Source organism: Perna viridis, chromosome 1 (genome assembly GCF_037379345.1).
Source record: "Perna viridis isolate PV_CMFRI_1.1 ecotype Kerala chromosome 1, ASM3737934v1, whole genome shotgun sequence".
Taxonomy (NCBI): Eukaryota; Metazoa; Mollusca; class Bivalvia; order Mytilida; family Mytilidae; genus Perna; species Perna viridis.
Genome location: NC_142445.1, coordinates 57835574 through 57860209, shown reverse-complemented (window position 1 = coordinate 57860209; position 24636 = coordinate 57835574). Strand labels below are relative to the sequence as shown.

Genomic DNA, 24636 nt, shown 5'->3' with positions numbered 1-24636 from the left:
TTTCTCACAATATTATATAATTTTTTAAGATTTACTTTGTAATAAAACCCTCAGAATTGACCTATTCTTAAATGTACAAACTTCACTGAAGAAACAAAGATTCATATGCAAGAAACAACACTTTCTAAAGTAATACACTGTTACACTGTAGAAATAAAAGTATTTTCAATTTATTTTTTTATTATAAAACTATACATAAATACATATATCAATGTCAAATAAATTAGATGAATGTTTACATTCTTATCACAGGTACTTGTACAGGTTGTGTGGTTTGGTAGGCTGCTGTAATACTGAGGCATTGTCGTAACACCTAGAAAAAAAGAAAATTCATGTCTTTCTGTTTGTAATTATTGTAGTAAATTGCTCTGACTAGACATTGCTATTCTGGTGGTCTTGAAAAGATAAGACTCTCCAGATCCTTACTTGTTCTGACTTTTCAGGGTAAGTTCCCTAGCTGTACAAGACATTTGTTTTTTAAGGGGGTGACTATTTGACACTGATTGGGGCCAGAATATTTATTTTCAACTTTTTAAGGGCCAGAATGTTTATACCAAAAAACTGCCAGCCCCCATTTCAGAATCAAATGGTCATCCCCCTAAAATGAGTTGTATTATTTGGATGTATGAAGGGATTCTCTAGATTACCAGTATGCAGATAAACGGTAAGACTGCAAATAGTTCTGTATATATATTAATTTGAATTGACTTTTATATCAAATGGACATTTTCTGGGAATAACATCAAAAAATGTAACATTGTCATTTTTTGTCTTTATTACTTCTGATTGAAAAAAAATCACATTCACTTTGTTAACAATTTTGGACAAACAATATTCACAGCCTATACAGGTGCATATGAAAATAATTTTGATTTGCAACAAGCTTTCTGACTGGCTAGTTCACTTTGAGCAAACCAGATTATTTTGTATAACCTGGCTTGGTACTATGACAACACTAAAGTCGATTGGTATGCACTCCATCATTCAAATAATTCCACACAAATTAAGGTTTTGACTAAGATAAATCAACTATTTGGACTGTCATCCATAAGAAATTACATTATGAGTAATGTGTTTAATTTTTGAACAGGTTGTACTCAATAACCTGTTAAAAAATTGAAACATTTCATAAATGACTTCACAGTTAGTAGTACACTATTTGCACAGCAAATAGGCATGTAATATATAATTTTAAAATATATGTAGTCACACCTTCAATGTTACACATGAAAAGAGAGATATAAATTGACCAACAGTACCTGTCTTGTGTCTTGTGGTAAAACAATCCCATCATTCCACATTCTAGAAGCAGCATAAAAAGCAGATGATTCTTTATTGCATTTATCTACCACCTCAGCTTGGTCCTCAGATGACAATGATTCTTTGTTCTGAATCAAGATGAAGGTTCATTGCAATATATATTTACATTTATACATAAGAATGATACTTGTTTCATGTGTGACTAGGTACATGTTTGTGACCTGTGTGTGTATGGGTAGACATCAGTCTGTGACTGGGTATAGATTTTCTCTGTGTGTCTGGGTATGTAGTTTCAGAGTTTGACTGAGTATATTTTTGAAAATATACACGTTATATAAATGTTGTGATGTATGTGTATATCTTGCTGCTGATATAATAAAAAAACTGCAACATTAAGTTTATTTTCCTTTTTTCCTTACTTTATATTGCATCTTATATAATTTTTCTGGTACGAGAAAAATAATACTTACTGCACAAATTTCCTGAGCAACGGTTTGTGGTTCCGTTAAACCTATCAAAGCATTTGGCCAACAAAACAAAAAGTTTGGACTGATTGCTTTTCCTCCCTATAAATTCAAGTATAAAATGAATATTAAAAAAAACAGATCTTTTAATGATAAAAAATTATAAGTCTTACAAATAACTTGTCCACATGTATTTCAATGAGCATGAAGCATGAGTATTAAAGGCTGATCAAGTGGAGTATATTTACAGTAAAACTTCTTTTGATGAACATTTACTTGATGAACCTATCAAGTCTAATGTATGAAATATACCAATGTTGAACTCTGAATATTTAACTGAACACTTAATACACACAAACAACTAGCTAATTCAACATAAGTACTTATATACCAATACAATACTATTACCATAATATAGCTGACAGGTCCTACACCATTTCCAATAATGAATGAAATCTTTGGTACATTACTTGTACTAACAACTGTCATCATTTTTGCCTGAGCTCTTAGTTTATTTCCATTTCTTAATCCTGAAAATTATAAAAATTAATTATGTAACATATTCCAAAACACTGAAACCAAATAATCAATGTACATAATGTTTAAACATTTTTTATGATTAGTAGCTATTTTAACAATAAACCTTCTTTTAAATCAATTTATTTTAATTGAACGGATTATGCATACCTTTCTAGAATAGCTTAACCTATTATTTAAGTATGAAACAAATCAGTAGACTGTATTCTATAACATGCCTTAATAATAATATCTACATGTCAATTTGGTATTCTTAAAACTGATATCTCACAAAAGTACTACTTATTATATAAGAAAATTTATATAGAGATGGATGCATCATATGCTTTTAATACAATTTACTTACAGTTCGTACAAAAAAAAAATACTTAGCTATATATATACTCTACTAACAATCTTTGTTATAAGTGAACTTAAGTTCAGTAAATTTCCACTACCCCAATTTTAAGGCTAAATCCAGTCCAAATACATACCATTAACAATACTACAATCTTCCTTAGCAGTGTTCTGTAGAAAGACTAATGGAATGGATCTTTCACCACACATCTGTACAAAGTGTGCTCCCTTATCAGCTGCTGACTCTGTAAGTTCTCCATTACTGGCTACAATACCAACTAAATACCTAGCATAAAAAGTCAGCTTGTGAAAGTGTTATTATGTTTGCCAACCAAACTCTCAAGATATGCTTTGCTTTTCCGAGGAACAATGCCATACAATAAAAAAGAATCCATGAGTAAGACTGTCATTGAAGTTCACAATTTTTAAGTCCTAAATCAAAACAAGATTGATACAAATGACAAATTCTCTACAGTGAAATATCAAATACACAACAAAGAACCTCAGTCTGTAAAAATTGGGAAATTTAAAATGGCAGCATGACATCTTATCTAGAATTTATTTTTGTTATATTAGCTTGTATATCACACAGATTCATGTCAATAATTTTCACTATTCCACATATTTTAGGACATAACCTTATGAAATTGCTAAGTTTACCCATTGAAGAATAGATACACTGTATGTGTTGGTATATATTTCTGTTTATAAATTTATGGTTAAAGTGTCAGAATATATGACAATCCACACTTACCCATGAACATGTGCAAAACCAGTTACAAGTGTATCACCAAACTTTGTCTTGAACTCATGGAATCGACTGCCATCTGTCAGCCTGGATATAATCTACACATACATGTACAAAACAGTATGAATATATGTAAGTAGATTTAACTTATTTGTCTGTAAAAACACATTAAACAAAGAACTAATATTTGTACATAAGTACATGAACCAGTAATCTTCTGATTTTACAACTGAAAATTGATTTTTATTAATTTATCAATGCAATTAGACACAAAAGGAATTTTAAATTCTAAAAACAAAAATTAATCATCTGAATACGTGTTTTATGAGGTATATAGTAATACTCTATTCCTGCCCCACTCATCACAGACATACTTTGTATATGTCCATTTGATTATCTGCTGATATTAATCCAAGTATTTCCTCACGGTTGTACAGAGGTTCTTCAGTTTCTCTAGTCACTTTATCATTGACCGAAATATTCAGTGAGGCAACAATATCTCTTCCTATATCTAATGCCTCAGTCTCATTCTCAGCAAAGTAATCTGTACAACCACTTACACTAAAAACAAAAATTGAAGTCCATTCATGTTTCCGTTAAAAGTTAAAAACATACATGTTTCAATAAAAAAAAAACACATGTTGAAGCTTTCGATGTGTTTTTGCTTGTAATGACATTGGTATGTAATTGCAGCAGTGTATGTTTTTTTCAGTCTTTGACCATCTTTTGACAATTTTAAATATTTAAAAAAAATAAATCTGTTAAGTGGAAGCTTGTTCAATCATTTTTCAGAAGTTAGTCGGTAAGAAATTTCGTTGGATGGCAAATATAAAATACTTTATGTTAAGGGATATGAGCTCATATTCCTTGTAAGCATTTTATATTCCCTCAGCTGTATTCTACTGGAGTATCTTTCTTAAATCTGTTTTAGTAATGGTTTTGTATTGCACACTCAAAGACTAAACTATTTATTCTACTGTAACATCAGATTTAGTAAAGATCATTTGAAAATACATTTCTCATTTGAAAGTATTCTAATCATTTTTGTAATACTCAGAAGTCAACAAGAGACATATTTCACATGGACGTTGAGTTAGTGCTAAACAGCATGTGACATTCAGCACAAAAATGGTTAGTTACACATCAGGGTTAAGGCCTAGCAATATCTGAGTATATGGGATTAGTAAAGATGTGCTCCTAGTCAATCAAAATCCTAGAAATTTACAAGTAGGAGGATAAGGTATCATATCCTCAGGTCCTCCACTAAGATATGATCTCATTTCCCATGTCAAGCTGACCAGTTATAATGCAGGCTTACCTAACATATTTCACTCATGTAGAATACATTATATATGTAAATAACGTAATATATTTCACTCAATTCACCACGTCCAATAGTAAATTTGGAAGACACAAATTATTTCCATTACAAAAACATTGAAGTCTTAAAACAAACTTTTACCCTTACAAGTAAATAATGCAAAGACATTGTCAATCATAGTCTCTAAGCCTAAATGTATTTCATTTGGTGATACAACAGAAATTAGTGACATTTTAAGATATTTTTTAGCTTATAAATAACATGAACATGGTACATGAAAAATCTTTAACAGGGCATCAGTTAGTGTTACCCTTTATCAAATTTTGGCAAAACTTAATCAGTTATGATTTACTGCCAAGAATTTTATTAAAATCTTCAAATTAAAAATAATCCTGTAATCTTTCACCCAAATATCATACCTACAATGAAGAGTTGCTCCCCCAAGTTCTTCAGCAGAAATTATCTCCCCTGTAGCAGCCTGTACCAAAGGTGGTCCACCCAGAAAAATGTAGCCCTTTTTATGTATCATGACGGCTTCATCTGCCATTGTGGGCACATAAGCACCACCTGCAGTACAGTTACCACATACAATAGCTATCTGTAGAGATAATGCACAAAGAGTATGTACATGTATATTCATATTAAAGCCTATTACTTCCAGAACTCTTGCAATTCATAAAGTCATGCTCCATACTACATATTAGTAATAATCAAGTACCCAAAGGAGCATATCATTTAATTTTAATTTTAAATAAAATAGTAGATTGTGTCCATCTATTGTAAGAACTTCTAGATCTTAGAATATAATTGTGTTTTGTGATGTATAAATGAGTTGCTCATTTGCTTTTGTTACTTTGTATGTATGATTTTAGTTACTTTATGTTCTTTTTTGTGTATGTCTGTTTTCCGTGTCTGGTCTTTGTCCCTGGGTTGCATTCTTTTGATTACCGCTATAACCTTGGTTCCCTTGATTACTCTTTCCATCATTTTGATAACCTTTTCACTCATTTAACAAAATTCCATTATTAGTTCAGTCAACATTATAATCACTGAAGATTGCCACTAACCTGAGGTATTCCTTGAGATGACATTACAGCCTCATTGTAAAAAGTCCTGCCACCAGGATTAAATATCTGAGACTGTTAACATAAAAATAACATGTGTGTAATTTTTCTTTGATTGAAAATTCTATTATTTACAAAGTTCTACAACAATTTGTCTTATCATTTATATAAATGCAGTCAATGGGAGATAACTCAATCTGTCATTAACCCTAATTGAAGATGGAATCTAGGTTCCTTCAGTCTCGGTTTATCATTCACCTGCCCTTTTTACTCTCTCTGAATTTGGGACAGGTTTAACTGCACCCCAATTTTTTCTGGTTTTTTTTGTCTTATTTTATTAGTGTTTGGAGTATTTTTGGAGGTCTATGTCACATTATGTGCTGATTACATGTATACTGCTATATATGATTATTAGATATGTTTATTGTATGTAATAAAATGTGCACCTCTTGTTCCAAACACTGGTTTCTTCTTCAACTGAAATTAAATTCAACATGCAGTCTTTACTTAAACAGAAATATCAAGGAAATTGGCAAAATCAAAAGTTGAAATACATGTATAGTTAAATTCAAGAATTTCAACTGTTAAATTCTGAATTTTTTATAGAGGAAATAATTCTTGTTTTAACATTTGACCTGAAAAATATTTTATGAAAATACATATACTAGTGTTGAACTTACTTGTAGAGGAAGAAAAGCTCCTCCAGACTCTATCACATATACTGTTGGAATTCTATTTTGTTGAGCAATTTCCTGAGCTCTTAGTTGTTTTTGTAAAGAAATTGGATACACAGTACCCCCTTTTACTGTTGCATCATTTACCACAACCATACACCAAACATCATGGATCTTACCAATTCCTGTAAAAAAAAACCACTGAGTTACAACTCCCTATTTTTTTTAACGAACAGAGTATAAATACTGTATATCCCAGCCAGGACGTTGACTAGAAATGTAAATGAAATTGTCTGTGACCCATTTATGATTACCAGTAGATATACATGTATTTCATAAATTGTATTCTCCTTTCCAGCTTAATATCACATTTGACTTTGATTGGTAAATCAGAGGTACTTGTATATGTATTTGCATTATAGAGATGCCAAATTTTCTATGCCGTGATAAAGAAATCTTTACTTTTAATATAAATTGAATAACACTATGAAAATTTCCTTTTACAAGATCATGTATGCTTAAATTTCTACCTCGAAAGGTTAAGTGGGATTGAAATATGTGTACTTCAAAATTTGAATAAGACAAAGAAAAAGTAATGGTGTTTCCACTATTATGCTCTAATAAACTTTTTCAAAAGTTTCTGACTGGTTTGTGTTGTAGATACATTCAGACTTGAATAGTAATTGTCAAAAAATGGTAAAAAAAAAAAACAAAACAATAATACGGTATGTAAGTCTCATCACGTGACTCAGTGGTTTCATGAGAATGGGTCCTCATTTACCATTCAAATACGTGGAGATTTGTCATTAACATATCATTAGGTTCAATATTAAAAGCAAAATGTCTGTACAAATACTGATAAAAAATTACAAACATCTAGTTCTACATGCTAAGATTGTTAAGGAAAGCATAAAATAGAAATTTTGCATTGTGATGCTGTGTTTGGATTTCCTGGAGGTAAACAATAAAATACAGATCAGTCTTCAGATTTCATATGTTCTACATCAGAAATTCCGGAAAGGAAACTGATACTAGTACAAGAATTGCAAACCCTATATGGTATGCACAAAAAAATTAAGGTTAGTAGGGTTAGCAGAAACATAAGTAATTTTTTTTGCCTAAGCTACACAATTGCTGCAATTGATTTTAATTCTTACAGGGTTCTGCATTCATTAATGTAAGTTTATGCTGAAAGAAATATATGTGTCTGTTATCTTACTGCTCAACTAATAATTTAGGCTCAACTTTTTATCCCAAAATTATCTAACCTGTTATTATTCCAGCTCGGGGGATATCACCATACTCCATTTGCAACCCAGCAACCATTGACAACTCCAAAAAATCAGATTCCTCGTCTAAAAAATGTTTCAGTCTTTCAGTCGCGAGCATCTTTTTCTGTTTCACTGTGTGTCTCTCAATGGCTTTCTCCCCACCGCCAGAGGATGCAATTTTCTTAAATTTATCATTGATAGCTATTAATTTCTCATAACTTTTTACATTCTTTTCAAATGTTTGGTCTCTGACTAAATCATCATTTAACACTTTAAACACATTTCTTCTCTTAATTGGTGTTGAGCTACTCAACCATCTTTCATTATGATATTTAGGGGCGTTTAGAACTTGTCTACAAATGTGTACGGGGTTGCTAATTTTGCAACGCTTAATGCTTCTGGGAAAAAGAGTAAAAGATTTCATATTCAGAACAGCTTCACAGGTTTAATCTTTTGGTAATCTTTGGACCGGCCAAACAAAATCACATAAACATGGTCAAAATTATTCTTCAATATTATTAGCACAAACTTACTGTTTCAAAACGCTAAAATGATTTAGAATGAGATTTTTAGTCGGAGTCTGTTCACTGTTTATTATATATTTATTTGGCATTGTTGAAAAAGCATGTGTAAGACTTGAATATAATAATTTTGTGCACGGCGAATTGTTGTTTTTGTAGGTAAATTTTAATTGTTACATATTGCAGGTAAGTATTGTTATAACCTTTCAGTAGGCAGACATGAACATATTAAATATCTCTTCTTGATACATTGAGTATACGTATACATCATACATGACATGTAATGATGTATTCAAATTGTCGAAGCTTTTTAGTTTTACAGCAATACAGGTTGTGAGCAAAACCTCGATTTATCATCAATCAACATGAACCAGTGTGCTGTACAGGAATCTCTTTGTCTTAAATTTATTTAGCTTTAACAGTTGTTTAAACTTTTAACACTCAAAACTGCATGTTCTGTGTTCACATAATCACAATCGTAAGTACATGTACATGTATAAATATAAGAACGGGAGAGCACAAACAGTTTGTCAAAACTTATACAAATGTTCCTTGGCTATTTTGGAACGAATCTTTGACTGGTTTGTTAACAAACCAGTGACAAACTAATCCAGCTAAAGAATCTAAAATTTACTTTAACCAATTAACTGGACATTTACAGGGGCTGCTCTGGCTTTAAAAATTCTGTCGCCAGAAAAATCGCCAGCTGCTATTTTATGTTGCCAATTTCGGTTACAGACCACCAATTCAACCAATGAGCATTTGGAACGTACGCAAAAATAGTCCTACGCAGAAATTACCCCTGTTCCTCATAGTGCTGTGAAAAAAGTTCTCATCTTATTTAAAAAATTTAAACAGTTTCTGAAAGGAAAAACATTTCTGTACATTTTATAGGTGCATTTTGCTTCTTGTGATGTGAAGACTAATCTCCATAATGATTTTTAAATATACCCCTATCTTGTGAAAACACTGGGATTTCCCATGCTATTTATAGACCCTTCACTTCCAGTGACCAGTACTGCACTGCAAGTCTGCTAACCCCACATGCCATTCTGAGGATTGTGAGCTGACATATGTAGAATCATGCTGATATATAGTCATCTGCAGGTTAAAGTTAAGGTAAAGTCCAGAGAAGCCATTGAATACTGTGAAATTAGCATAGAAGCCTATGGGAAGTGGAATTAGTGGTTTTTAGCCTTAAGCTGAAGCCATGGCAAAATGAAAAGTTTCTTGAAATAGCTTTAAACTACTTGAAGGTCTTGTTAACTTTGTCATGAGAGGAATACACTACAAAAATCCTTCAAAATATGCATTTTTTTAAGTTATAGGTCCAAATTATGGAAAATTGGTCTTTTTGGCTGATTTTTATGTCCTATCTTGTAAAAAGTGTAGAAAATTTAGTAAAAATATCAAATATTAAACTTTGAGGGCTATATTTACCTAAATATGGTAGTAATAAGCACTTGAAATCAAGTTTTGTGTAGATTTGAGCAAAAATTAGGTTAGAAATGAGGAAAAACTCACTTTCATTACTGCGGTTAAGGCCATATAAGCATTCCCCTATGGCAACATGGAAAATCCATTATTGAGCACTTTTTTTGCTTTAGGTGCCCTTTACTGGTCATGTTCTAATGTGAAAACACTGTATTTACAAATTTAAAGCCAAATATATCACCTTTTGTGAAAATTTAAAGATTTAGGATTTTTGACATGTGATCAAGAAAAAGGGGGAGGCATGTCAGAAATAAATTTTTAAAAATAGACCAATTTCTCAGAAAATGATTACTTTTAAAACTATTTCTTCATTAATATTGTTAAAAAACAAGTTGTGATTGATATTTTTTATTTGAAAAGTCAGAAAAAGTTCTTTGCAAATATTTAATGCATTTCAGTATGGTAGAATATTTTCACTTTTTTGCTCGCACAACTTGGTTACCCTATATTTAAAAATCAAATATTTAAAAAAGTGCTTGTCACATTTCACTGAAACTTTGCAAATGCATTCAGTATGTGTGTATGAAGATACCTGTATAGTTATTTATTTTTTCTAAGACAAAAAGTGACTCTTTAGGTTACAGACCACCAATTCAACCAATGAGCATTTGGAACGTACGCAAAAATAGTCCTACGCAGAAATTACCCCTGTTCCTCATAGTGCTGTGAAAAAAGTTCTCATCTTATTTAAAAAATTTAAACAGTTTCTGAAAGGAAAAACATTTCTGTACATTTTATAGGTGCATTTTGCTTCTTGTGATGTGAAGCCTAATCTCCATAATGATTTTTAAATATACCCCTATCTTGTGAAAACACTGGGATTTCCCATGCTATTTATAGACCCTTCACTTCCGGTGACCAGTACTGCACTGCAAGTCTGCTAACCCCACATGCCATTCTGAGGATTGTGAGCTGACATATGTAGAATCATGCTGATATATAGTCATCTGCAGGTTAAAGTTAAGGTAAAGTCCAGAGAAGCCATTGAATACTGTGAAATTAGCATAGAAGCCTATGGGAAGTGGAATTAGTGGTTTTTAGCCTTTCCAGAAATTAGAGGCAGGGTGGGGGGTGGGGTGGGTAAAAAAAATTATACTTTTTTTTTTTTAAAATATGACAGTATTAAGTCCACTGATGAATTATTTTTGTCAATTCTTCAAAATAACCTCTCCATTCATGACATACATGTACACAAGATTCAATCTTGATGCATGTATGAAGCAGGTTTTTAGCTCTAGTCTGTCACTTTCATAAAATAATAAAGTACTACTCCAGAAACAGGTATTTTATTTCTATCAAGGACTTTATATTCTCACATAGTCCCTGATTTTAAAGCATGTTCACCATTGTCCTTTATGGTCTAATTTATCTTACAATATAATTTAATTTTCTTTTAATTTAACAAACTTGATTCTTTTTTTTCAAGTGATAAAATTTCTAGCAAACTACATTTTGTACCATGGACCATTAATTGTGTCCCTGTTTAATTATCTTGGTATCTGAATAGTATTTCATTAATTAGATTTTTGGAATCCCCATTCTATTTGCTTACCGATTTTCCCGCCAAAAAGTCACATGGCAAAAGTGTAAACAAATGTCATCCATATTCTTTCGTCAATTCTTTCATTTCTAAGTGTTTAGACATTTTCTGATGAGATAATCATTGTTAAATGGATTTAATTTATTCTGTTATTAGGTAAGTCTGTTTCTGAATGTATCACATGGTGAAACTTGTATGTAGCCACATGCACATGGCCATAATTGTGTTTACCTTTGACCAGATGATGAGAGTTTTGATTGGCTCAATAATATATTTACATTTGATTGACACCTCCCATGATGATATTGTCACTCACGGTCGTCTGGTCTAATTACCGTTAATTGCCTTCAGTCGTAAATTGGTCATGGTCAGTTAACTTTGACCAGGTGTCAACATAATTTGATAATTAGAGAAAATATCTCTTGCTGATAAACTTCCTGTCAGTTTTAATATACAAAAGTTAGGCGCCAAGAAAATCGCCAACTGGTTATTTTTGTCGCCAGATCAAATAAAAAATCGCAAATTGCAACATTGGCGATGCCCAGCGCGACCCCTGATTTAAATTTCTACTTGATTAAAATGAATGAGTGGTCTACAATAGCAGTCTTCCCAAAACTTGAAAATTCTTGCCTGATATTTAGTAGGATCCTACTTAATAGCCCTTGGAGAGTAGTGCAAAAACCTGTTCTGCAAATCTACCATAAAAATAAATTTTATGTGGGAGTTTCAGGGGTAAAGATTAGGAAATACAAGCTGGTAGCCCAAATTGCTGATTTTTATCCCTGAGCTTGTTATAAATTTTAGACCCTGAACTGAAGACAGTGAAATACATGTACATGTGTATATGTAAGAATAGCAAAATAACATGGCCTGGAAATACACTAATCTGAAATGGTTTATACATGATAATTTTTTATAAAAATAAAATTTGACTTTTTCATACTTTTACAGAAATCAAAATGGAAGGTGGAGGATCTGATATTCGAGATATTTTGGAACTTGATCAAGGGAGCAAGTTTATGACAAAAGATGCATTAATGAATGACAACAAGGTAATCATATCCCATTATAGAGTTTGTATTCTTAGAATGTTAAAAGTGTGTGTGTCTGTATGTGTGCATTAGCTTGGTTTTTTTCAGAAAAAAATAATGAGCTTTTGTGACACGAAGGGGAAAAAAGATTAAAAAAAAGCCAATACAAACTGTTATGTTGATTGTGCCTATAAATGTTTAAATAGAACTTTTGCAAGATGCAGGTTTAATCTATTTTGAAATTGGATTTTCTAGAAAATGGAAAAAAAAAGAATTCTGTTAAAAATGATATGAATTTTTTATATTAATAGTATCAAAATTACAGAAAAATATGCACAATAGTATGAATTACAAAATACAGTAATTTTTTAGTATTTTTTAAGTGATAAGGTTGATATGATTTATGAACATTTATACATCTATTTTCAAAACAGTTTGAAGGAAGGTTTAAGTTAATTGATGTAATGATATTTATTTTTGTTGATACATTTTGTACTTTTTTATTGTAAATCAGTTGTGAATGATGATTGTATTTTTATAACTCAGAAAAAACCAATAAGAAAATCAGATGTATCATTCAAACGACCAGAAGGAATGCACAGGGAATTATGGGGTCTCTTATGGACAGACAACAAGTAAGAACTGCCAGTATTATTTTTTTGTATTTAATGGCACAAAGTTAAGCGCAGCTTACTTACTGATATTAATGTAAACTGTTAAAGAATAGATAAACATGTTTCTTTCTGAATGGAAAATAAATTAAGATAAGGTAAAACAACAAACGTGCAAGTGTTCAACTTAAACCCAAAACAGTAAAAGTATACTTTTTTATAAATGTTTTCTTTTGTTGTTGGGTTTGATGTACATGTATGTAGCCACTGGTACATGTACTTGTGAGGTAGCATTTACTTATACATGAATACAGCATGTGTCACAATTATGTACAATTTATGTATAGATTAATGGTTGTTGTACATATTGTGTTCAGAATGTTGTTTTTGATACTTGCATGGAGTTTGACCTAATGCATTTTTTTCTCCCATTTATTTTTTTTTATAGCATAGCTATCTTTGATAAAAAAAAAAATTTTTTCCTAGAGATGCTCCTCCATTGATACCCACAGATACAAATCAGGGATACAAACAGATGAAAGCAAAGATTGGTATCAGTAAAGTCAGACCATGGAAATGGATGCCATTTACTAATCCTGCTAGAAAGGTAGTGTCAAATATACTGCTTATTTGTCAGATCCATGGAAAGAAGACAATAAAAGCTCTTCTATCTTTGCCATCTCCAAATTTTGACAGAGAATTACTACCTCACTTGTGAAACTCAGCACCCACACTAGCTGTTCCTTAAACATTACAAAGAAAAAATAATAGAAATTGTGGTTTAAGGTTTGTGGTTATATAATTAACTGTTAGAGTTAAAATGGCTCATGATATCTTAATGAAGTTGATACATGTATATATATTTTTATCATATATTTAGTATTAAATACAGCTGTATTGAATATCATGAAAAAGTAAAAAAACATAACCTTTATCACATCCCTAATCAGAATTCTCTATCATTTTCCTTGCAGGGCTTGGACATTTTGTATACTGTAAACGACACTTAATTAAATTTATTATAAAATGTATATTAGATGGCAAAGTCTGTATCACATTCCATATAACCCTCAACCAATATCAGCCCTCAGGCCAAAGGCTTTCATGTTGATATAGATATCTTGGGATAATACAGTATGTGATACACTACAGTTTTTGCCATGTATTATTCTCTATATTTTATGATGTACAGTAAATATTTATTTCTGAGTTATTGTCTTTCAGGATGGAGCAGTGTTTCACCATTGGAGGAGAGCTGCTGATGAAGGGAAAGATTATCCATTTGCCAGATTCAATAAAGTAAATAACTTGTGTTAATGATCAATACGAAGTCTTTTTTAAGAAAATATCAATAGTTAAAATATAATTTTTGCTAATTGTGTTGTTATGGCTAGATTGATTACAGGGTATTTTGGGTTGTAATGACAATTGGTAACTGCAGATATTTCTGTGTCATTAAAAATATATCCTCTGTGTCATAAAAATATAAATTTTATTTACATTTGTGATTAAAATGTTTTTTGCTGTGATTAGTTAACTCATAATTTATTAATTTAGTTCACATGGCCCAATTTTTCAAAACAATTTTCTTCTGAAACTAATGAACCAATTAGATCCAAACTTGGTATGAATGTTCCTTAGGGTATTCTGATTGATCTGATATTGGGATTTATGATCTGTCAAAAACATGGGTGCTGTTACTTAAGATAAAACTTGGGGTCAGACTAGTTTTTTGCATTTATCTCCAAAATTGTTAGATTTAGCTAATTCTAATGAAGTAAACATTTTCGCTATGATGAGGTCTATCTGTTGTCAAATTTTCATGTAAATCTGTAAAGCCGTGTTGGATTTATTGCCCTTTTGAGCGTCTTTTTGCTATTTAAAAAAAAAATTGATATGATTGTTCTTAGGATGAGCATTAGGAGTTTTTATCCGAGAAAATACACAGCCACTTTAACAAAAAATAGAATGTTGCCTATCAAGCCATGTGAGTGATTCAGGCTCTTTAGAGCCTCTAATTTATTTTCTTAGTACTTAAAAGGAAGAATTTGACTAGTTTTATTTACATAACTTTTTCAGGCAGTAGAGATTCCAACATATTCTGACTTAGAATACCAACAACATCTTCATGATGATAACTGGACAAGACAGGAAACTGACCATCTATTTGAACTTTGTAAACGATTTGACCTACGATTTGTTGTTTTACATGATAGGTGGGACAGGGAAAAATACTCAGACAGAAGTGTAGAAGACTTAAAAGAAAGATACTACGGCATCTGTAATATACTCACAAAGGTAGAATTATGAATTTGTGAACATACTCACTTATCAGGGATGAAGGGAGAAGGATACTATGATATCTAACCACAAAAAAATTGCTGTCGTTGTTTGTAGACACTTGGTTTTTGTGCAATAATTGAAGTATTAGTTAGTTGATCTTTATGAACTTTATAATAAGGTTATAACCACAAAAGGAAGGTTGGTATTGTTTTTGGGGGTTATAGTCCCAACCATTTTAGAATAAGGGGCCAAAAAGGGACCCAAAACAGGCATTACATAGAATTCAACTATAAAACTCCATTAAAAGCATAGGAATGTCATTGCATTGTTTAACAATAATCTATACCACAATGGTCAGACTTGGATTGATTTGGTGGTAAAGACTTTTCAACTTTTCAGAAATAAGGGACCAAAAAGGGGGGTCAAAAACATGCATTTTTCTAATGTCGAGACAGTAACTTGTTCATTTTTGGTCCGATTTTAAGAATTTTTTATTGGATTCCATATGAAATTACCTTCCTGCATTTGCTAATCAGATTTCAGATATTTCTTACTATTTTTGACTTATAAGAGGTAAAATGGGCTACACCCCAATAAATCTACTTTTATAGTTTTGGTCAGATTTCGAAATTTTTTTTCAATGGATTCCTTGAAAATTTGTCAGTCAGATTTCAGATATCTGTTACAGTTTTTGAGTTATACACGAAAATGTTTGGTCTGATTTTGAATTTTTTCATTGAATTTCAAATGTTTTGCTATGTTGTGTGCATAATGAACTGTAAGTCTCCATGTTTAAGGATGTTAAAAACTAATAAAAAGTAATCTGGGAGTTCATATGATGTTAGAATGTGTTTGCCCAAAAAATCTTAATTCTGATGAAAAATTTTTTTTGTTACTAAGGTATACTATTGAAATAAATGGAATATACCAATATTTTCGTATGATCTATTTTATTTATGACATCAGACATATAGATTTATATGACAATAAAAATAATTTTGATATCTTTTCCAGGTCAGAGCTCCACAAGGAACAGATCCCAAGATTTGGGCATTTGATGCAGACCATGAGAGAAAAAGAAAGCTGCAGCTGACTAAACTATTTGATAGGACACAGGAGAAGGTAACTTTGTACTCAGTAATTATTGTACTCAGTATTTATGTCTACAGGAATTTTTTTCATCTTATGATGATTCATTTTATTCAAATTAAACTAAATGAGGGAAGTTATCTTTAATAAATGAAAATTTGGGTGAATTGACTGAAAAACAATATCATAAATAAATGTTGTAAATATAAAAAAAAACTTTTCTTCTATAGCAGAATTTCTCAGTTACTACATTAAAACATCTATAAACATCTCATGTCAAAAACTGTTCTCATTATCCCTATTAAAGTGTAAATTACTGAACATGTGCTTGAGTTAAAGTTGTTGGAACATGGAATAATTATATACATGCATGTTATAGATTGAAGAAGAAGAACATTTAATTGCTGAACTGAAGAAGATAGAATTACGTAAGAAAGAACGAGAGAAGAAAACACAAGATCTACAGAAGTTGATAACAGCTGCAGACAGCAATATAGACAGCAGGAAGGCTGATAAACGACAGACAAAGAAAAAGATTCACTTACAACAGAAATTTAAAGAAGTTGTATGTTTTAACAGCTTATTTGTCAACCTGCAACACCTTCTGTTACTGTATTTCTATTTTGATATACAAGTTTCTGATTATATTTTAAATACAAAAAACAAGACTTATTCTATTGGTGCAAATTTATTAAACAAATTGGTTTAATTCAATTTGATTGGAATAAGCTTTGTGATTGGTTGGTTCTCTTTGCCCAATCTATGTTATTTTGTATAAACTAACTTCTACTGTGATATTGATAAAGTTGATTGGTCCACAGTTTTTGGATTCAAATAGTTTTGATTAAGGAATAATGTTGACTGGAGTCAATTATAAAGTAAGTTGTAAGAATTGTTTTAATGTTTTACCAGTTTAAGGAGTTACCATTATTTTTGGTAACTAGAGAAATTGTTATTATCCTTGTATTTGCTTATCGTACAATAGCCAGATGATGTGTAAAAAAAAACCCATAAAAATATGTGTTTTAATTGACACGCTGATATCCTTAAAGGAATAATGACTTTGTAAATCGTAACATCATTAACTTCATAAATATTAAAGATACTTCACCAAAATGTAAATTCCAGAGACCTTCCAAAACTGTTTGATTAAAATATCCAACAGACAACTTCTCTTCTAATTAAATGAGGGTCTATACAAGTGGGCACAATGGCAAACAGTTTATCTGACTTGGGAGGTTTTGTAGGAGGAAAAGAACGAAAAGTTGATTAAGATGTTGGTTGGAATTGTTGGTAGATTGCATACATTGAAAATAACCTCACCAAGATTAATGAATTCTGCAGAAGTATAAATGATCTAGCTACAAGTTTCATAGAAATGAAAACAGGAGTTAATAATATTGATGCAACTGTTAACAAGCTGAAGAAAACTAGCAATGCACTCAAACAGAATCTGAAAATCCTTAAGACGCATCAATCAGAACCCAATGGAGAGATAAAAAAACATTAGAAGTACCATCTGTGCTTAAGTAACGATCTGCAGGGAATCAGCAATATCTTCAATGATTTTAAGGAAAAACATGATCAGAATGTTCAAGAGGTGAAACCATTGCAACACTTCATTGACAAGGTAACAACAGATCTAGAGGATAATGTGGGCAAATTAAGACATGAAAGGAAAGCTGCATTATATGATGCTGGAGAACAGTCAGAAGAGCTGAAAAAACACCATACTTGTCCTGCAATGCCAAATCATACTTCATGAACCTTTAAAAAAAAATGAATTACCTGCTTATTTATCTATAGAGACCTAATTTTGAAATATTACAGTATTTAACCATATTTTATGGTAAAATGGATTCAATGATTTTTATTATCAGTCTTAACCATGTAATATGATAAACCAGTTAACCATGAATTGTGGTAAAGTAAATAACTGTGCCACTTTCCCTATGACTCTGGTAAAGTGCTTGACAGTGCAAGGTAACCACCACTATTATTAATGGTAAAATTAATGGTTATTTACCAAGTAATTGTTCATCCGTTCTGACATCTTCTTGTTAAGCAGCCTGCAGAATAAACACTCAATTTACATCACAACATGAATGATAATGTGTCAAAACTACTGTAAACGTAAAAAATAGTACCTGCGGAATGAATTTGAACACCATTTAGCACAAACAAGTTTTTTGAATATGTGAAAATTGATAAACATGAATATTTTCATTTGACAGAATCTGTGAAAATAGGCAACCACAAAAATTAATATGTTTACAGTATTTTAACATTCTTAATCATAAAAATTGTCTTACACTATTACACTATTCTGATTCAGAACCATGAATCACAAATTACCCATGGAATTTGTCAGATGGCAAAACATTCCTAGCGAGACAGAAAATGTAATTTTTGTAATTTTCAATATATTGGGAATGAGTATCATAATTTTTTTCACATGTAAATCACTTGGAAATTTATGTCTGAAACCCAAAATTTTATACCCAACCAAACATTAACAAACTTAGTAAACTAATGAATAATCATAATTTATCGGACTTGACAAAGCTTTGCAAGTTCATTCGTATTATTGATAAAAAGATAGTCTCCTGGCATCAGTTTCACAAAAAGTCTTAAGTGTAAAATTGATCGCAAGTTATGACGTAACAGTGCTATTTTCTGTTATGATGTCATTACTTTTGATCAACTTTACACTTATGACTTTGTGATATTGTTGCCTGGGTAGCTGTTTTTGTGCTTGATTATATAACCAGCGTACCCTCCATGTGTTCATTTCTGTATTTTAAATTGTATTATTACATGTACTGTATTGTGTACTATATTATATGCCTCTGTACCTGTTTTTTTTAGTTTTGGAGAATATTATAGTTGCAAATTCTTATAACAATATTAAATTTATGTGAGAAAGCGTTATGTATTTATTTCATATTTTATTTAAGAAAGCAAATGTACTAATATAGTTGTTCATGGTATGTTTTTTGTTGTAGGTTACACCAGATCAGTCAGGTATTAAGTTTGCTGACTTCAAGACATCAGGGGTGTCACTTAGAAGTCAGAGGGTGAGTTGTTTTTTAATATTGTATGTAGGAATTCAACAATTATAAATTTTACACATGTTAAATTAATGAACAATCAGTACATCAAATAGACTTCAGACCTATGATCATTCAATTACATTTGGCCTTCATTTTAAACATGAATATTCATTGGATATATGAATTCATTCTTGCTCAAAGAATGTATCAAGTATATTTCTTATATAGAAAAAGTCAAAATATATTGTCAACTTTTTGTAGATGAAATTACCAGCATCTATAGGTCAAAAGAAAATGAAGGCTATAGAACAAGTACTTGAGGAATTGGGTATTGGTAAGTCTGTGTATATTTATATTCAAACATGTCATTGGTACTCAAACATGATATCATATTAAGGTTGACAAGATCACTGCATACTTGACAAAACATCAAGTAACAGTTTATGTTGTAATTACAGAATCAAAATTATAAATAAATGCAATTTGTCTTTTTTCTGAATATTCAGTATTATCTGTACACAGTAAAGAAAACAATGCTAGTAGTATAGCAGAGATGTACTCAGAATAAATGAGAACAGATGAATTTTCATAAAAAAAAGCACCTTTTGGTCTGAGATGAAAGTATTGTAATATATGCATGGATAACAACCTTAGACCTATTGAGTGTTTGCAAGGAACGTTATATTGTAAAACTGTAGAAAAGATAATGTAGTGGTATTTAAGTTATATTAAAGATCTGTTAAGGTATAGGTATGACAAGTCTGCCATCTGACTGATTTCTCTGTATCTTTATTTGCTAATCTTTATGTATACATTCAAGTGTCTTTTTTTTCAGAATTTAACCCTATGCCCACAGATGAAGTTGTTCAGATATTCAATGAATTACGACAAGATATTGTGTTATTATATGAACTGAAACTTGCATTAGCCAATTGTGATTATGAATTAGAAACATTACGACATAGACTAGACACAGTAGCACCAGGGAAGGTAATAGCAGATTTAATTTACTGTATATTTGATGTTCACAAACAAGATACAATCTCATAAAAATGATATTTGTAGTCACTCTATAAGCCTTTTTTCCTGCCGTATAGTTCACAACCATTTCACTATGGAAACACTTAACTTTTTTTTAAGCTTGATAACTTTTGTAGAACAGAGAGCCCCTCAGATCATTCATACTATAAGGTTAGTATTACAATTAGCAATGATAAATACATTTTTAAATTTTAGTTATCAACAATTGAGGGATTAGTTTTACCTGACACCCCAACAACACCTGCTCCAGAAACCTCCTTGTTAACCACACCCATAAGTGTAACACCTGACTCACCATCCAAACAGAAGAAGTTAGCTGAGGCTATAGATGTTGTCGGATCACAGCCTGGTACACCTAATGTAAGTTGTTGTTTTGTCTTTCTATAGGAACATGTTTTTATCAGTGTTGGTGACTAGAAACAGTATGGGTTACCAACTAAATACTAATTGTATCAGCTGTTTAAAAGCATAGTTTTGCCAAAGTGAGTTGTCTGAATTAAATATTCTCAATTTAGTACATGAGACAACATTCAGATTCTGTTTGTTATGATAGTGATGTACAAGGTACCGGTTCATTACATATTAAGCATTACAAATTTTAGTTTGCTGTACGAGTTAAACATCTAAATAGTTCAAGTATGAACTATAGTTGGTTTGTTTAGGAGCTGTCACTAATATTAAACTATCTGATAAAGTATAATTAATGTAATGGTCTGTTTGTGTTAAAGGTATCATTTGGTACAGTTTGATGAGCTGTTGATAGTAATATTCTGTCCTTTACAGAGAAAAAGAAAAGCAGCATTAGAACAGAGAGACATTCTGAAGAAAATCAAACAGAAAGTGTAGCAAAATCTTATTGTCTTCTTTAAGGGACAAAATATTTGCTGTTACAATCTGATCAAGATTCTAAGCATTACCAGCATGAATTGCTATGACTGTAAAATGCTGATTGGAAAACCACTTTAAAGGACTGGAAGATAAAAAAATAACTTAATGTTGTCCTGCAAAATGGCTAAGAAAGTCTGCTTTCTATGTGAAACATGAAGTCACATGTTACATACTACATGTATAATGTGATGTAATATAGCATGACATCATCCCAAAACTTATACAGTAAAGAAATAACATACAGTACTTAAACCATTTATTTTGAACCCTCAATTATCATACCTCAATAGAGGAAACTCAAAACTATTCATAATTCTGAAGTAGTTTTGAAATAATTTAATTATATTATGATGAAGACATGAATTGGATTAAATATTAATTCTAAAACTACCTGTTCTGTACCCTACATACACTGAATAGTTCAGTCAGAGAACCATCATCTAGACAGAGTTTTTTAATGAAACATTTTAAATAGATGAGAAAACTTTTCCTTTTTAGTATCAAAATTTAGTTTAATTTTTAAAAGGCATTGTGGGAATGCCAAGGACCTTGTGAGGTTTTTTTTTTTTTTGTAGAATTCTCAGATGCAAGTTGTTTAACTTATTCCGTTTTCTTGCTTCCATTGGTTCTACTACTTCAGACATTTTTTTCCCTGCATTTTTTCTTTTTTTTTCTGGTCAATCATTTTACAGTACTATAAACTATACCAACACATAATTACTAAGGTACTTCAGGATCTTTTAATTGTATTAAAACTAAATGACAATAAAATAAATAAATTGAAGGATCATTTAAATGTATAATTAACAAGAATGTACAAAACTGAAACAATATATTTGCAAATCACATAGAAATATAAAAAAAAATTGTGTAATGTCCTGGACGGATTTAAATCATCAATAAATATAAACTAGTACTAATGTCAGCATCATGATGTAGTTTTTTTTATTTACAGATTAACCTGACTTAACAATTACATCAAATCAACTTTAAACTTAGTTAACAGTAAATAATTTAGGGGGGAAATCAAGAAGCTACATTTCAATGTTAGAAATTCTCCTTAAATCCTTTGCTGTGCATGAAATGGCACACTATGTGTTCTTATGATTATTAATGGAAAAGATGAGGTATATTTTCTAAATGCTATGGTCAAAGGTACATGTATATACATGAACTTCAAATTTTTAGATATTCTTGTAATTTTAATTATGAAAAAGTGTGACAAGGCTTTAATTTCAAAAATTAAAACTCACATGTTTGTATTTTCAATATGAGTGAAGGAAAGCTCTTTTGGATATTGCAAAAATCAAAATTGCATTACTGATAAAATGGATTAATAATAACAAGCAATAATATCTGAATTAAAACATAGAAATTAATGTCCACTCCTTTCCTATTGGGCACTTTTTTTAAAAAGTAATTACTACAGATACATTATAGAAGTATGGCACTAATTAACCTAATCATGTTTGGGTTGTTCCAATACATGTACATTTTGGAACAATATTAAAGGAAATATACAACACACAAAAATAATATTGTATGACAAGGCTGTATAATACTGTAAAACAAGAAAAAATGCAAAGTTTTTATTGCAAGAAAATTCACAATAACTCACTTATTTTGGACATTTTTAGGTGAAGAAAAACAATTCAGCTCTAGATTAAAAAAAAATCTCTACAATTACAGCACAATATTTCAAATTTACAGTATCACACTGATAGAAAGAAAAACATGAGGCTCCCTGGAGCCTGAATTTCTCACCTGGTTTGCTTGAAGAAATTGTTAACAACGACAGACGCAAAGTGATAGCAATAGCTCACATGGCCTATGGCAAGGTGAACTAAAAAAAACTACATTTTTATCAATACGTGTGCATTTAAGTACAGTATATCGCTCAACAATTGTTTTAAATAACCCATGAACACAAAAACAGAAAATATTGCATATAATTTACTAACTATCTAACTTATCTATACAGTACTATATTATATCATAACAAAAACAAATCCACTGGAAAAGTTATACAGACACATCCACTTAAAAAATATTCAAATAAATACATTTTCATAAAATTACAAAATAAGTGACTTTAAAAAAATACTCAATAATTGATAAATAAATAGACTGAACACAAAAAAAACTTGAAGTCTATTGAATTCATTAACACTTTCTATCTTGTCTGACTACTATGGTAGAACACAAGTAAAGAAAGGGTTAACGAACTTACTGTTGTTTTAAACACCACTGATACTAGTATGTTATGTTGACATGAAAGGAAAGAATTGGTTTGTTCTCTCTATATTTTAACATGATCTCAACAATCTTACAATACTCATTATAAACCAAGCAAAAATATGTATGACCTTTTTGATGTAGTTAGAATGTAAATGTCATAATACAACAAATAACAGGTCACAGAAGCTAAGTACTAGGCTCTGTAAGAATCATATCCACTTTTGTTAGAGTTTTATTATTAGTAATTTGAGAACAAATGATAGTCCAGATTTGGTATACATTTTCAGTAAAATGGGTTACGACTGAAACAATTCAGGGGCAGATAATTCATTTTTCCTAAATTCTTCAAATGGGTAGAAGTACTAGCTTGGTAGATCATCATGAGCGTTGGAGAACAATGTAATAACTTATTATATGTGATTTTGCATTTTTGCCAGATCCTTACAAAGACTAATGCTTATCACTTCTACTAGTAGCTGCAATCAGTAATTCTGTAAATAATAGTATGATTTTAATGTCAAAGGAAGAACTAGATTCTCTGTGAAACTCTTCTGATTATTTGCTAATTTTGTCTTCTTCATATAGTTTATACACCAACTAAAACAGAAAGCATAGATAAATACTAACATTGATTCAGACATTTCTTATACTTTCCAATCACCAATATTTGTACTATTATAATGAAAGAAGTTACTATCTATATAAAAACCTTAAATTGTCATTTGATAATCAATTACTGTAAAAGTAACTTTTGTTTGTGGGGTACCAATTTTCTTGGTTTTCCTGGGAAAGCCAATCCACTAAATTTGGTTCCCATCAAAAAGGATATTTTCATTGATGTGTATACTGATGATCTTAAAACCATGAATTCAAGAATCCACAAACTTGTGTTTCTTCCCTAATCCACGAATTAAAGTACTTTAACAGTAATCAATGCAGAATTTTTCTACGCTAAATTTATAAAATCTTCATAAATCAATTCTTAAAATACTGTGAGAGTTCACATAGAGGATACTTACTTCAAATGGAGATATAAATATGAAATGTAAAACCCGTAAGTACAAATATCGCCCTTCCTAGTCCATTTACTGTAACCACATTCCTTTATTCACATCTATATATAATGCCTAACTTTCCAAAGAAATATTTCATCAAATTCCTTTGAAAGGTTT

General features: G+C 30.7%; 3 protein-coding genes across 12 annotated transcripts in view; 1 reads left to right on the top strand and 2 right to left on the bottom strand.

Annotated features, from left to right (window-relative positions):
* Window positions 1-22010, top strand: part of LOC148629544 (DNA methyltransferase 1-associated protein 1-like) — a 29626-nt gene extending 7616 nt beyond the window's left edge. The window contains exons 1-13 of one of the 4 annotated variants that reach the window (XM_088553337.1): window positions 8272-8382; window positions 12182-12282; window positions 12808-12896; window positions 13359-13479; window positions 14097-14171; window positions 14952-15170; window positions 16170-16277; window positions 16624-16809; window positions 19250-19321; window positions 19559-19631; window positions 20133-20287; window positions 20534-20698; window positions 21122-22010. In XM_088553337.1, coding sequence (XP_088409463.1) covers window positions 12190-12282; window positions 12808-12896; window positions 13359-13479; window positions 14097-14171; window positions 14952-15170; window positions 16170-16277; window positions 16624-16809; window positions 19250-19321; window positions 19559-19631; window positions 20133-20287; window positions 20534-20698; window positions 21122-21184 — 1419 coding nt within the window. In that variant the 5' untranslated portion in view covers window positions 8272-8382; window positions 12182-12189 and the 3' untranslated portion in view covers window positions 21185-22010. Of the gene's footprint in view, window positions 1-8271; window positions 8383-12181; window positions 12283-12807; window positions 12897-13358; window positions 13480-14096; window positions 14172-14951; window positions 15171-16169; window positions 16278-16623; window positions 16810-19249; window positions 19322-19558; window positions 19632-20132; window positions 20288-20533; window positions 20699-21121 lie in introns of those variants that run through there. The other 3 variants (XM_088553345.1, XM_088553348.1, XM_088553350.1) reach the window with 3 other exon arrangements.
* Window positions 163-8188, bottom strand: LOC148629545 (methylcrotonoyl-CoA carboxylase beta chain, mitochondrial-like). Its single transcript, XM_088553329.1, has 11 exons — window positions 7673-8188; window positions 6411-6589; window positions 5734-5805; window positions 5086-5264; window positions 3720-3906; window positions 3352-3443; window positions 2735-2883; window positions 2133-2254; window positions 1731-1826; window positions 1260-1388; window positions 163-313 (listed from the first exon to the last, which is right to left on the bottom strand). The coding sequence occupies exons 1-11, from the start codon at window positions 8097-8099 to the stop codon at window positions 236-238; spliced, it is 1710 nt and encodes a 569-aa protein (XP_088409455.1). The 5' UTR covers window positions 8100-8188; the 3' UTR covers window positions 163-235.
* LOC148629542 (uncharacterized) overlaps window positions 21952-24636 on the bottom strand; it is a 58750-nt gene continuing 56065 nt past the window's right edge. For all 7 annotated transcript variants that reach the window (XM_088553278.1, XM_088553288.1, XM_088553318.1 and 4 more), the window contains one exon: window positions 21952-24061. In XM_088553278.1, coding sequence (XP_088409404.1) covers window positions 24020-24061 — 42 coding nt within the window. In that variant the 3' untranslated portion in view covers window positions 21952-24019. The remainder of the gene's footprint in view (window positions 24062-24636) is intronic.